Source organism: Lepisma saccharinum, chromosome 12, assembly GCF_977018435.1.
Source record: "Lepisma saccharinum chromosome 12, izLepSacc3.1, whole genome shotgun sequence".
Taxonomy (NCBI): Eukaryota; Metazoa; Arthropoda; class Insecta; order Zygentoma; family Lepismatidae; genus Lepisma; species Lepisma saccharinum.
Genome location: NC_139240.1, coordinates 38,114,386 through 38,127,807, shown reverse-complemented (window position 1 = coordinate 38,127,807; position 13,422 = coordinate 38,114,386). Strand labels below are relative to the sequence as shown.

Below are 13,422 nucleotides of genomic sequence, written 5' to 3'. Positions count from 1 at the left end.
AAATGTTTGCATAAAATTCTCACGTGTTTCAACTGATTCCATTGCTTGAAACAGATTCGTGATTAAATATTTCACTCAGTGAAACTAATCACAACTCGTGGATATAATGTAGTAATCAGTCCCAGTCGTCAGCAGATGTCTGCCGTCTGTTTTCTGTAAAGTACAAATTCAGGGGACGCAGGTATAAGAATTAAATAATTATATCATTATATTTGTTATTAATACCGCTTATAAATTATGTACGTACTGAAAATATTAATTAATCTGTACGTTACCTGTCAGCACTTAAAAATGGTTCTTTTTTACCTAATATTATGAAATACGTTCATAATTTTTTATGCTCTAACGAAAGAAGATCAACATTAGTTGTATTTCTTGAAGGCTGCTAGATGTCCTGTTTTATTCGAAATGCTCCCCCTTTTTTTAACGCGTATACCAACTTTAGGTAAGAATTGACAGTACTACTTTACTATACCTGAGACACCTGGGAATTATTTCTTTCGCACTTTTTTACATTGCTAACGTACTATTCTGTATTCCGGAACACTTATTTAGGTGAAATAATTGAATTTGTTAGGAAAGTAATGTATATTTCTTACATTTACGAGTACTTACTGTTCTTGTTTATTTCCACACACAACATGGCGATAGCTTACCGTTGATCGTTCCTTGAGCCAGAAAAACCATTGACGTTAGTCCAAAAATTCACGATAGCCCCACGAACCATCACGGGGACGAGGTATGCCTACTAGGTTAGGTTGGGCCTGTTAGGTTTGGTTCAATTAGCACTCCTTTTGTTCAATTTAGCATATACGGACAATACGAGAGCGTATTGTGCTCTCATGCAGGAAGCAAATGGCGGCAGCAGCGGAAATAGATTTTCGTACAAAACCACATGCATTCGCATTAAAATGAATCAAAATTACATTCCCGAACATCAACAACGCTACAGAAAATGATTTGCGGAAGTACTTTCTCCTGTAAATTTGAAGAAATCTGTCTCAGGTATAGTAAAGTGTTACCCGAATGGGTTGTAAAAAACTGGGGGTCGTGTCTGGAAATTGTACATTTTGATGAAACATTGTTCGTGAGCCCCCAAAACCATTCACGGGTAGCCCCACAAACCATTGACGTTAGCCCCAAAAACCATCCACGTGTAGCCCCACGAACCATTCACACGCGGTTAGGTTGAGTGGGCCAGTGAGGACACATAGGGTGACTCGGGGTAAATATTGGACAAAAATCAAACTTTTACTGTAGCTCCCACATGTATGTACTTGGTAAGAGTTTCATATATCGGAAACACATTAAAATCGGATATTTTGTGTTTTGCATGGTTTGTACTTACCAATTGTGTATTGCGGAACGTAGTTCAAGGTGCTATTATGCTTTTTACATGAAAAAACAACACAATTTTTCACATACTGAGTGATTTCTTTGATTCCTTTCCTCGCTTCCATAACACACAATATGGCGGCCACATCTTGACTCACGTTGTGGGTATGCAGTGTTTGAAACCCTCTTCACCGAAAAATAACTACTATTGTGTTCGTCACTGGTGGAAATTGTACATTATGCACAGATAGCTGACGGATAGCCCACGAACCATTCACGGATAGCCCCACGAACCATTTGCGACAAGGTTAGGTTTGGTTAGCCCAGGGAAGCATAGTGAAAAAAAGGGGTTGGAAACACTGACAGGGGGTAAGTAAGTAGCTTCTTCTGTAAAAATGAAGAAATGTGTTTCTGATATCCGAAACTGTTTCCATGTACTTTTATAGCCAGTAATTTTTTTGGTAATGATTATTTGATATATCTGTGGGGTACCATTGTTGACATTTACTAATTCCTTTCAGGAGTAGAAAAAAGAAATAAAACTGTGTCCAAAAATTAAGCTGCCCTTGTGGTAATTGTTGGAAACAGCGGGGTAAATATTGGACAGTAGTTTTCAATCTGTTCTGCACAGTACAGAGATGAGCTATAGGGGGTAAATGCTGAACAATGGTGTGTACTATAGGTGCTGTGTGTGAGGTAATTATTGAACACAACATAACTGCTGTAAAAAATGTATAACAGTGAAATCTAGTAAAAATTAACAGAACTGTTAGTTTTTCGGGCAACCTTTTAATAATTTCTGCTTTGTTCAAGTACAAACATTGCACAAATGAGTTTTTTAATCACACAAACAATAACAAGTATATTTAATCATATTGAGGTGCTGTCTGTCACCAAACTACGACTAACTAACTGAACTGATTAGAACTAAATACAGTTATAACTAAAAACTAAATACATAACTTTTCAAAACTTTAAACTTTTTAGACAGCTTCTTTGTTCAAGTAGGCCTACAAACATTGCACAAATGTCTTTTAATCAAACACACTGCAAAAAAGCATGTAGGCTTACACTGGGTTGTCCCTTTCCACATCATCTTCCATAATTATTAGACGATCAGACTGCGGAGTAGGGAATATTTCCTTCCTGAGTCTAGAGATACTTTGATTTTGATTTGGTGTTTTAAGTCCACTTTATGCACAGTAAGGCTAATTGGGACTGGACCTACAGTTTAAAGTGGGATCCAAACCACTATGTGCCTGCACTGGGTATCGAACCTGGGACCCCTTGATTACAAGGCAACAACGCTACCACTGTGCCATCGGGGAGGCACTAGAGATACTTTGAAACATTGACCTTACTTCATCATTACAAGTTATTTGAAATGGATTAACTGATACGGTTTGCACAGGACCATAAAACACACACAGTGTTTTCACAGTTTCAATCTGTGGTTGTGCTGACCACCAGTACCTGTTGCAGTCCAATAATTACCCCATAGCATGTCCACCAATTACCCCACTGTGTCCAATAATTACCCCATAACTAAACATACATGTCATACTGTTATTGTTCATCCTACAATGGTGTTTTTCAGCACAAACCACCTTCATACACATATCCAAGACTGGGCATTACAAAATTCAAGGTCAAGTAAAAGAAAACAAACATATACACAATTTTGTTTCGTTTGAAAGAAAGTTAAAACCATTTTGTTCAAGTGCTTTGGGTTATAAATATATTGTTTGAGAAAATGGGTACTACTTTACTATACCGGAGACACCTATCAATGATTTATTTTGCAATTTTTTACGTTGCTAACGTGCTATTCTGCATTGCGGAACATTTCTTTAGGTGAAATAATGAATTTCTAACGAAAATAATGTCTATTTCTTACATTAACGAGTACTTACTGTTGTTCCTTATTTCCAACAAACCATCCACGGGTAGCCCCAAAAACCATTGACGTTAGCCCAAAAATTCACGATAGCCCCACGAACCATCACGGGGATGAGGTATGCCTACTAGGTTAGGTTAGGCCTGTTAGGTTAGGTTCCATTAGCACTCATTTTGTTCAGTTTAGCATATACGGACAATACGAGAGCGTATTGTGCTCTCGAGCAGAAAGCAAATGGCAGCAGCAGCAATAGCGCGTCGGAAATAGATTTTCGTAGATTCGCATTAAAATGGATCAAAACTACATTCCCGAACGTCAACGACGCTACAGAAAATGATTTGCGTAAGTACTTTCTCCTGTAAATGTGAAGAAATCCGTCTCTGCTATAGTAAAGTGTTACCAGAAAATGTGCTAATCTCATCCCAATAATTAATCAGAGCATTGCTGGATATGCAATTAACAAATGTTCGTTGGTTAGATGTAACAAATTATGATACAACATGCTTTTTGGTCCCTGTCCAATATTTACTCCGATTTTCTGTGTCCAATAATTACCCCAGGTCACCCTAACTTTTTCCATTACCCCCCTCCCCCTTCTGGCATTCATGCATTTTTGTGCTGACAATTGCTTGCCTCGTTCATCAGTCCACGCTTTGCTACTCTTGCTTTCCTACAATGATCCCAATCCCTCTACTCTATCCTTGTATTCCTTGTTATATATATTCCTATGTACATTTTTTTGTGGGGAAGGTATGAGAGAAACATCCATATGTCACGTTCTGAAACTATGGTAACTTTATATTTATTTCCACGTGTAATCGAAACAGGTTTGCTTATTAAAGACAAAAGCACTAAATTGTGTTAAAATAACTAGTTTGCTATAATATCCATATTGTTTTATTTGTATTTCAAAATTGCTGGTTGTCTTACATGAATAATTTTGAGTTATACAAACTTGGCTACATAATCAGGATGCAGTTATGTTTTAAGATTTTCATGTGTGTTATACGTTAATGTGTTTTTACTTAACTAATGTGCATTTTCATTATTATTTTTCAGGAATATAGCTTTTTTACCAAGGTCAAACAAATAAAAAATGGTAAGTTCCATTTTTTTAAAAGCTTAATGTCTATTGATGAAAGCATATCATAAGATTAACTTATTTTGACCTACGTAGGGGGACCCAAAACTAACCCGAATCTTTCTCCGGTGAGCAGACCCATTGCAGTACATGTTTCCACAGCTAGATGCCTCTCGCATCTGCATCAGTCTGCCGACTGGCGTGGTTGAGTGAAGTCGTAGTGCCACAGAGTAATTTTTTTTGTTTTGAGCCTGTCATGTGTTCGTAGATTTTTGTGATGGCTCAAAAATTTGAACAACGTGCGGCTGTGAAAATCTGTTTTCTGTTAGGGAAAACAGCATAAGAAGCAGTTGTAATGCTTCAAACAGCTTACAAGGGAGCTGCTCTAGGGAAAATGCAAGTTTACGAGTGGTTTTCCTGCTTGCAGACCAACCTCGCTCAGGACGACCCTCGACCTCCCAAACGGATGAAAATGTTGCGAGAATTCCTGAACTGATCTTGGAAGGCCATCGCAGAGCAATTGAACTGTTAACCAGGCATTTTACCTGCAAGTTCTGAAACGTTTGCTTTACATGGGAAAATGAAAATGCCCCGAGCTGTGGAGAGACAATGCGCCAGCACACAAAACCTTTAGTGTGAAACTATTTTTAACCAAAAACAACATGACCCAGCTTATCCATCTGCCATATTCACCCAATCTTGCTTCGTGCAAATTCTTTTTATTCCCCCAATTGAAAAAAGTCCTGAAAGGAAAACATTTCGGGGATATGGAAGAGTAAATTTGTAACACTTAAAAATAATTTTATTACAAAACTCTGGTTTCTTTTGGGTATCACTTTGTATGTGTGGAAGAATAAATCAGAAATTTTAGTGAATTAATTTTTAGTTCCTTTCATAAGAAGTGCAGATATGAATGTTGCATAATTTGTGCTCAAACCAAGTAGATTCAGATATTTTCAAATGTTGATTGAACTTACAGACTCTTGAATGGTTAATCATTCGCAGGTTTCCTATGTTGTGTTCTGAGTTGAATTTTTTTTACAATATGTACAATCATGGACACTTGTGCATTTTAACGATCACATTGATGGTCAAGAGGATTGTTCTTACCCAAAACTGTCCATGACTGGACATGCAATGTTAATACTTACACTAGTACCTATCTTAAACTCATTATTTACATCAAATTTGTATCTTTACGTAAACAAGGATTTTACTAATAATTAAGGCTGAGTTGATGTTAATTTCAGTTTCAGACCTGTCATCAGTTTTTGTTAGAATATAAATATTAACTTAAGAGTAAATCATTCAGATGTAGCTTTTTCATATAAATACTGAAGCAAAGAATTGCATACTTTGTATCGTATTTTTTTTTTTGTAGGTGCAATCCAGATTTTGATTGATATCTTAGGTCATAGTAATAATTTTACTTTCTTTCCATGCAGGGTGAGAGAAAGGGCCAAAACAAATACTACCCTCCAGATTACAACCCGGCAGTTGGAGGCCTGAACAAGTTCAATGGCACCCACGCTCTACGGGAGAGGGCTCGCAAGTTGCACCTTGGCATTCTCATCATTCGCTTTGAGATGCCTTTCAACATCTGGTGCGAAGGCTGCAAGAAACATATTGGAATGGGTGTACGGTGAGTAGATTTCTTAATCTGAAGAACAATTTAGGATAAAAATGGGAGGTTATATTCATTTTTACCAGTTTTCATGAAGTTACTTTCTAAAAGTACCCAAGTTACAGTTTGACACGAAGTTGCAACAAGGTGGAGTAATGAATGCAAGACTCCTTGCTGCTCCCAGCTCCTGGGTGCATAGTTTTGTGTAGTGTGGCTCCTTTCTCATGTAATGAAACATGTGTAGAAGATTTCTTACACTTTAATTACACGATGCACACTCAGTACACTGGAAAGGATGCGATGTTCCTGTTCCCACCATATTCACAGGTAAATTACGAACCGTACAAGTCCATTGCATATTCATTCTCTCAACGCATTCACACTGTGCAAGGCTGGCATGGCAACAAATTAAGACAAATGAGTTTTGTAACTCACTGCTGTAATTCCAAAAAGACTGTTGATTGATATGTTATCAAATCTATAGTAGATTAAACACAAGAGTGTATGTGCATCATCTCCAACTATGGACAAGGCACAATACATTCCTTATTCAACTTCATGGCATGGTGCTCCAGCACGTTGTAATGAGCAGTGGTAGACAAAACTAAAAATAATTCAGGAGCCAGCTTTTTCTTTATGATTATTTTGCAAATGCAGGCTAAGAAAGCCATGAATGCAACCAAGATAGGCTATGAAATTTAATAAAACATTTAATTTATTAATTAATACAAGATTGGATTAAAAGTAATTAATTATTGCACAGGAGTGGCCTTTCTAAAGAAGGCTCAAGTGGTAATACCACAAATAACTAAGCAATGCATTCTAACAAAGTTCACTACTAATTGTTTATTCATTCCAACAGGTACAATGCAGAGAAGAAGAAGATTGGGATGTACTATTCAACTCCTGTTTTCCAGTTTCGTATGAAGTGCCACTTGTGCGATAACCACTTCGAAATTAAAACAGACCCTGCAGTAAGTATTTGAAGAATTTAAATACTTTCCATTGCACTAGACTTTATGGATATCGAAAAGGTCAAAATAGGCATTAGGATGAAGTGTTCTCATCACACGTGCTGTAACTGGGAAGTGAATGGCGTTGCTTCTGGCTCTGTTTGGGTAATGTCATCATTATACACAAGCATCTTCTACATGAATAGAATTCTTCTATAAGCATATACAGTGGAACCTAGATTTTTCATTCCTAGATTTTACATCTTTTGACATTTTATATTCAATCTTGATGGTCCCAACATAGCAAAATGTTATGAAATTTTCCAAGATTTTACATTTTTCTGTTTTATCCAGCTTGGCCCCCTGAAAATCGAGGCTCCACTGTACTGAACAGACTTACTGATTACGTTACTGCATCTCTTGTGTAGAATTATTTTTTTCTGCTTCTTCATAATTATATGAGCAGGTTTGATGCTGTTAGCATTATATTTATGCTTCTACATGTTTATTGTTATTAATGAAACCTTTTGAGGGCTTTCCTGATGGTGAAGTGGTAGTGTCGTTGCCTTGTAATCAAGCCGTCCCAGGTTCGATACCGGTGGAAGCACATAGTGGTTCGGATCCCACTTTAAACTGTAGGTCCAGTACCGATTAGTCTTAATGTGCACAAAGTGGACTTAAAACTGGAGCATTTAAAAGTTGTTCCAAGTATATAAGTCCAAGTATTGCGTTCCAACTGTAAGCATCAATTTACCAGGGTTTTGCTTTTACTTTTTTAGTTTTTAAACTGAAAATTTTATTAAGCATTGAAAATAAATTACATTGTTCCTTAGCGTGTTTTGAATATTCTGTATTAAGTTTTGTTCATAAAAAACATAAACGTAATGTAAATAGGAGGCAAAATGCATATCAGGCACCATCGTTAAGAGTGTGTTATTCGAGATACTCATGCTAGTGAGAGTGTACAGTTGGTTGGTAATGATGGCATTTCTTGTATTTATTAAAATTAATAAACAAATGTCCCTTTGTAAACAACAAAACATTAATAACAAATTATTATGTTTTTTGTGAGTTTCAGCGAAGGGTAAAATATGGGTGTGACACTCATGCAATAATTGGTTATTATTTTTTATTAATGATGGTAATTTTTGTAATCATTGTAATTAATAAATAACTAAGCTTCTATAATCAAGAAAGCAAGAAGCAATTAAATAACAAAATGGTTTCTTGAATTTTAATGATTAAAGAAAGTGTGGGCGTCTGAGGCACCCTCCTCCCCCTCAGGTAAGTAAATTTCTCGTACGACATGGGTAAGCTAGAGTTATTACTTCAGAATAGTAAAATATGTGTTATGTAATCACAAAATACAGTTTCTCCACATAATATTGGGGGAAAATCAATGGAAACTTCGAATTTTGCATAACTTCTAGGATAATTAGACTGTGAAAGTGTCACGTGGCATTTTTGCAGACACCGTTAACAATCAAACATTGGAAAAGTATTGGCTGGTATCGGTAAATAAAATCTGACTGATACATTGTTGAAATGATCATCTTGGGCTATCGACCAGGCGAGTTGTAAAGATTCCAAGCTTTCGAGAGCTTCGAATCTTTTGCACAACTCACCTGGTTAGGGGTGTCCACAGGGGGGATTATGGTGCAGGCTGCGCAATCAAGATTTTTTGGGGGGATTTTTTCTCTTCAAATAATATAAAATTCAACCTTTAAATATTTTTCAAAAATACATATAAATATTTTACACCTTAAATGCACCATATTTAATCCATTAGATAATGGAAAGAACGTGTTTAAGGGTATTATTGAAGGGAGGGGGTGGGAGAAATATCCACCTCCAATATATTAGGCCTTATTTTACGTGTTTGTTCCGGGGGGACAGTATCCAACTCTAGACCTTCGATTATGGTGGGTATTTTAGTTAGAAGGGGATTGAGCATTAAATTGAGGAAGGGTATCCAATTCTTGTGTATTACTATTGTCTTAGACTGTTGGGGAAATTCTTGTGTGGAGACTGAGAATTAATTATTTTGGAGGAGGCAATATCAACAGTAAGTCTAAAATTGGCTCGAAAATTATGGTGGTACGATTGAGTATTAAATTTAAAGGGGGAGATAGGAAGCTTTTGATAAAGTGTTAAATCTTAGGTTGTCAAGATATTTCTGTAGTGAAGAGAAACTGGGAAAGACTAATTATCTTGGGATCCTAACAAAGTATTAACACCCCATTAAATTAATATTCTTGTAGCCTGCAAAGAGATTGATGTAAAAATGTTCTTGCTCGCAATGATGTGTTCCGAGAATGTGTGTTTGTTTGGCACTTTACTGAGGTGAATGTGTAGTTTTATACTATAGGTGCATTACATTAGAAGCGATATTCTCAATATTCATGAATAACATCATATTCAAGTACTCCAATTCTGCAGGAATGTAACTCCATCTTTTGTCCTTAATGCCCAACTGCAAGATACTATGTGATGAGAGTACTTCATCCTAATTCCATCTTAATTCTATAATTTTTCTATCCATTTATTCGCATGCAGCTTTTCATATTTTTTTTTTTTGAGGAAGATCTTTGTTGCTGGGTCAAAATGTAGTAGAATAGCAAAGGTTCATAATGGATATTTTTAGCTGTACGGGATGTGGTAATGAAACCTCATTTAGGCTAGCAAAATGTGACTGCCAACCTCAGTGCAGGCGTTGATTACTCTGTGGTTTCTCATTAAAATGCACTTTACTTTTGTATCTAACTGCTCTACGGGAGCTTTCAGACTGAAGCAAAAAGCAACACTTGTCACTTGGAAGCGAATCCTTAGTAATCAATGCAATCTTTCAAACCAAAGCAACACAAGCTGCACATGTCCCTCGGACTGAGCCATTTTCTTAGTAGTGTGCATCTTGTCCTCTCACTCTGTTCGTAGTGCTTGCTTGCTTGTAGACTGAAGTGGCCTGTGTTACTTATCACTTCGATATTAATTACTTTGCTTTTCTGTCACTTTTGGCTAATCGCGAAGATGAGGATGAGTGGTGATATGATGAAATTGAAGGGACACTCACAAAGAACACCCATCCTGGAATTCGAACCCCGGGACTCCAGGCATCGTAGCATGCTGTGCTAACCAGTATGCCATGGAGGCTGGCTTCAATATGAATCCCTCGAAGCTTGTCACATGTCGCTTCAGTCTGAAATCTTTCTAAGTGACATCTCACATTGATTCTTCCATGCAGACAGATCTGAACCGCACAAAATTTCAATCATACAAAATCTTTATTTTTTAAAATACATGTAATCAATCGCAGAAAGAACACAACAGTTTGCATTTGTTATGAATGACAATAAAGCAAAAGAATATCATTGTAGATATTCCATGCTGCAAAAACTGAGTTCATTTTAGAGGTTACACTGTATATGCTACAAATATGCATTAAATTTATGTAAAAGTTTGGGGATGTGACAAGTTGCAAATAACAGTTATGGTAATCTTTTCATTGTGTTGAAAATCTTGTATGAGTGCAGTGTAGTGTTACTTGTTTCAGAACCTTGACTACATAATAGTGAGCGGAGCATCACGTCAGGAGAACCGATGGGACCCCACGCAGAATGGACAGGTGGTGCCGGAGGACAAGGCCACCTCCCGGAAGCTGTTCTCGGATGCAATGTTCAAGCTGGAGCATGGAGACGAAGATGAGAAGAAAGCAAAGTCCCTTGCTCCGACGTTGGCGAAGCTGGAACAGTACCAGGAGAGGTGGAAGGACGACTACATGGCAAACGCAGCCTTACGGAACTCATTTAGGGTAGGTGGATAACGAATGCACCATAGTAGTAATAAGAGTCTTGCAGATTAAGTTAAAGGGACGTGGGTGCACTGAAAAGGGTGCACAGTCTACATCCTAGACGTATGGTATTTAGAGATCTTTGCATTTCGTGTACACAGCACCCTCCCACTAAAATTCTATAGCACCAATATGCCTATATGAACCATAGATGAAGGTAAGGTAAAGTTCCCCATGCACTTTGCACCATGCCATGAGGCATATATAGGTGGATCTGGGGGTAGGGCCACACACATTTTATCGATCTCGGCCATGCTGGAGGTGATGTGATCAGCATGATGTTCTGGCTGCCTTTAATTCTTTAATCAGTTGATGAATCCCTGTGTATCAACAGAACTACTCGAACACATTGTATTTTGTTGCGCATTACAGTTATTCAAATGGCATAAAAATAAAATGTAATTGGTCAAAATATAAAAGATAAGTGGAGAGACAGAAAAATGGACTTTTTGTTAAGAATTTCACCTAATTTATTTATTGTTATCTTTGTAGTCAAGGAAAAGGGAGTTGAAAGCCATTCAAGATAAGGATTCCACACTCTTGAACAAATCATCTCTGGATATTGCTTTGGTTCCTGAAGACAAGGATGACACAAAGATGGCTGCCTTATTACGTCTTGCTCCAGCACAAAGTAAGATTTTTAAAACATTCATTCTACTCTACTTAATAGTTTTTCTTGTATGTACGCATTGCTTGCATTGTAGAATTATATTCCTGTAGTTTACGGTTATTACAAGCATAAGAAAACAGTTTTTCATTGTGATGTTTGAGGAGAACACACACTCTCTTCATCAGACATTTATTTTCATTTTGACTAAAGATACAGTTATAACAATGGTTAGCAATTTTTTAAACAAAAAGAATCCTTTATATAATGGATGTTGTCAATGTTACATTGTTGTAATATAGCAACCTAACTGTGAAAAGAAGCAGTCTGTTTTATTTTTATTTCAGATAAATAAAAATTTTGATCACATTATTTTTTATTTAAAATTATGAATCCCAAATATCATCAGGTAATTCAAAGTCATCATTGTTTTCACAAAGTCTCTTGATGTTTTCTGTTACATTAAATTTTAAAGATGGTGGCTTACTCAATTTGTGAAAAAGAAAAATCCATACTGGATTTATGTTAACATTTTCATTATTTAATTTATTCCAGTGTTCTTCTGCAATGAACGAAGCTTCCCAGACATTCAACTCTATGTTTCCCGTCAATCTTTTTAAAAACCTTCTCTTTTTAATCAAATGCTTATCTTCGATGTCCATCCAAATCGTGTTCGTGCCATCTTATTGCCATTTTCCTTGTTGTTTGTCCTACATAATCCTTTGAACATGAACAACTTATATTATATATATTCCTGTGGTTTCCACATCTGGTAGAGAGTTTCTCATTTTGAATTAATTAAATGTACATACCAAACTTCTTGGTGATCTAAAAACAATTTTGAAATTAAAACTTCTAAAAAATTTATGTGAGAATCTCTTGTGGAATGGAATGCACACAAATTTCTTTTCAACAGATTTTTCATCTTTGTCTGTATTTCTCTTTTCCTTTAGTTTTTTTGCGCTTGTTTTTTGATTTGGTTTATTCTATTAAAAAAAAAATATTTTGGATATCCTTCACATACAGGAAATATAACCTTGAAAAACTTAGAATTATAGCCCACCTTTCCTTTTTCTGCTATATTTTAATCTCTTTCTCTCGCTGCAGGTGTTGACGAGAGGCTTCAACTGAAGAGAGATGAGATCAACTCGAAACCTATCTTCCCCTCCCATTTGGAACGGAAGCATTCCAGTAAAGTCCTTGCACTGCCCTCCAACATTTGGATCAATCAGAAACCAAATAATCACATATCGAACCTCATGAAACAAAATCCACTTGGGATAGTGTTGAATGATCAAAAGCAGGCCAGGGGATCGGAAAAAGAAGAGAAGAAACAAGCAATCCGTGAAGTGTGCTGTGACGAAGAGATTCAAGAAACAAGTGAACATGAAGCTGAAAGCTCGAGCCAAGAAACAAGGGACCAACAGGAAACTACTACTCCATCGAAGCAAAGTGTTTCTCTTGTTTCATGTGATTATGGTTCTAGCTCTGGAGACAGTGACTAAGAAAGTAGTGTGTCATTTAAAATCAATTGTACATATATTTATTATTGATCATGAATGTTTATAAATGTTTTATAACAATTTAATATTTCATTTTGTACTCATACATTCAATAGCGTAATCTGTAAGATCTTTATGCTGTCTTGTTATGTGTTGCCTTGTGCGATGTTCAGATATTGAGTCAATATTTTTAAAATATCTACCTCAATATATCATTCAACGTGCCACCTCTCGTAACTCCAGGGTATGGAGATCCGAATTGGCAACACACCGCTCCTTGCTCTGGCTGGTCAGTTGGGAGCACCAGTTCTCAACCAGGGATCGGGATTAAGACGATCCACCCTTCCTCCAGGAATGAAACCACCGAATTGCTATAATATTACAGCATTAAACTATATAGAAATAACTAAACTGATTTTATCAAATAAATCATATTTACCCTTGCACATAAAAATGATTAAATAAAGATTTAGTTTATAACGAAGACAAATTACTTCAATATTGTACATTGTTGAACAAAAATCAATATTAAGAAGAAATGTATTTAACTTGTGCTTAAACAACAAAATTTGCGTG

General features: G+C 36.4%; 1 protein-coding gene across 1 annotated transcript; it reads left to right on the top strand.

Annotated features, from left to right (window-relative positions):
- The first annotated feature begins 104 nt into the window (after positions 1 to 104).
- On the top strand, positions 105 to 12,980 carry LOC145995992 (coiled-coil domain-containing protein 130 homolog). The gene is made up of 7 exons (XM_083132122.1): positions 105 to 181; positions 4,292 to 4,331; positions 5,759 to 5,955; positions 6,800 to 6,911; positions 10,441 to 10,698; positions 11,230 to 11,368; positions 12,452 to 12,980. Exons 2-7 carry the CDS (start codon positions 4,329 to 4,331, stop codon positions 12,847 to 12,849), a joined length of 1,107 nt encoding a protein of 368 aa, XP_082988248.1. The 5' UTR covers positions 105 to 181; positions 4,292 to 4,328; the 3' UTR covers positions 12,850 to 12,980.
- The last annotated feature ends 442 nt before the right edge of the window (positions 12,981 to 13,422 follow it).

Bases quoted from the DNA above. Each gene is read 5' to 3' on its own strand.
- LOC145995992 (XM_083132122.1), top strand. The intron at 5,956-6,799 runs GTGAGTAGATTT...TCATTCCAACAG, and splicing joins CATATTGGAATGGGTGTACG to GTACAATGCAGAGAAGAAGA. The intron at 11,369-12,451 runs GTAAGATTTTTA...CTCTCGCTGCAG, and splicing joins ACGTCTTGCTCCAGCACAAA to GTGTTGACGAGAGGCTTCAA.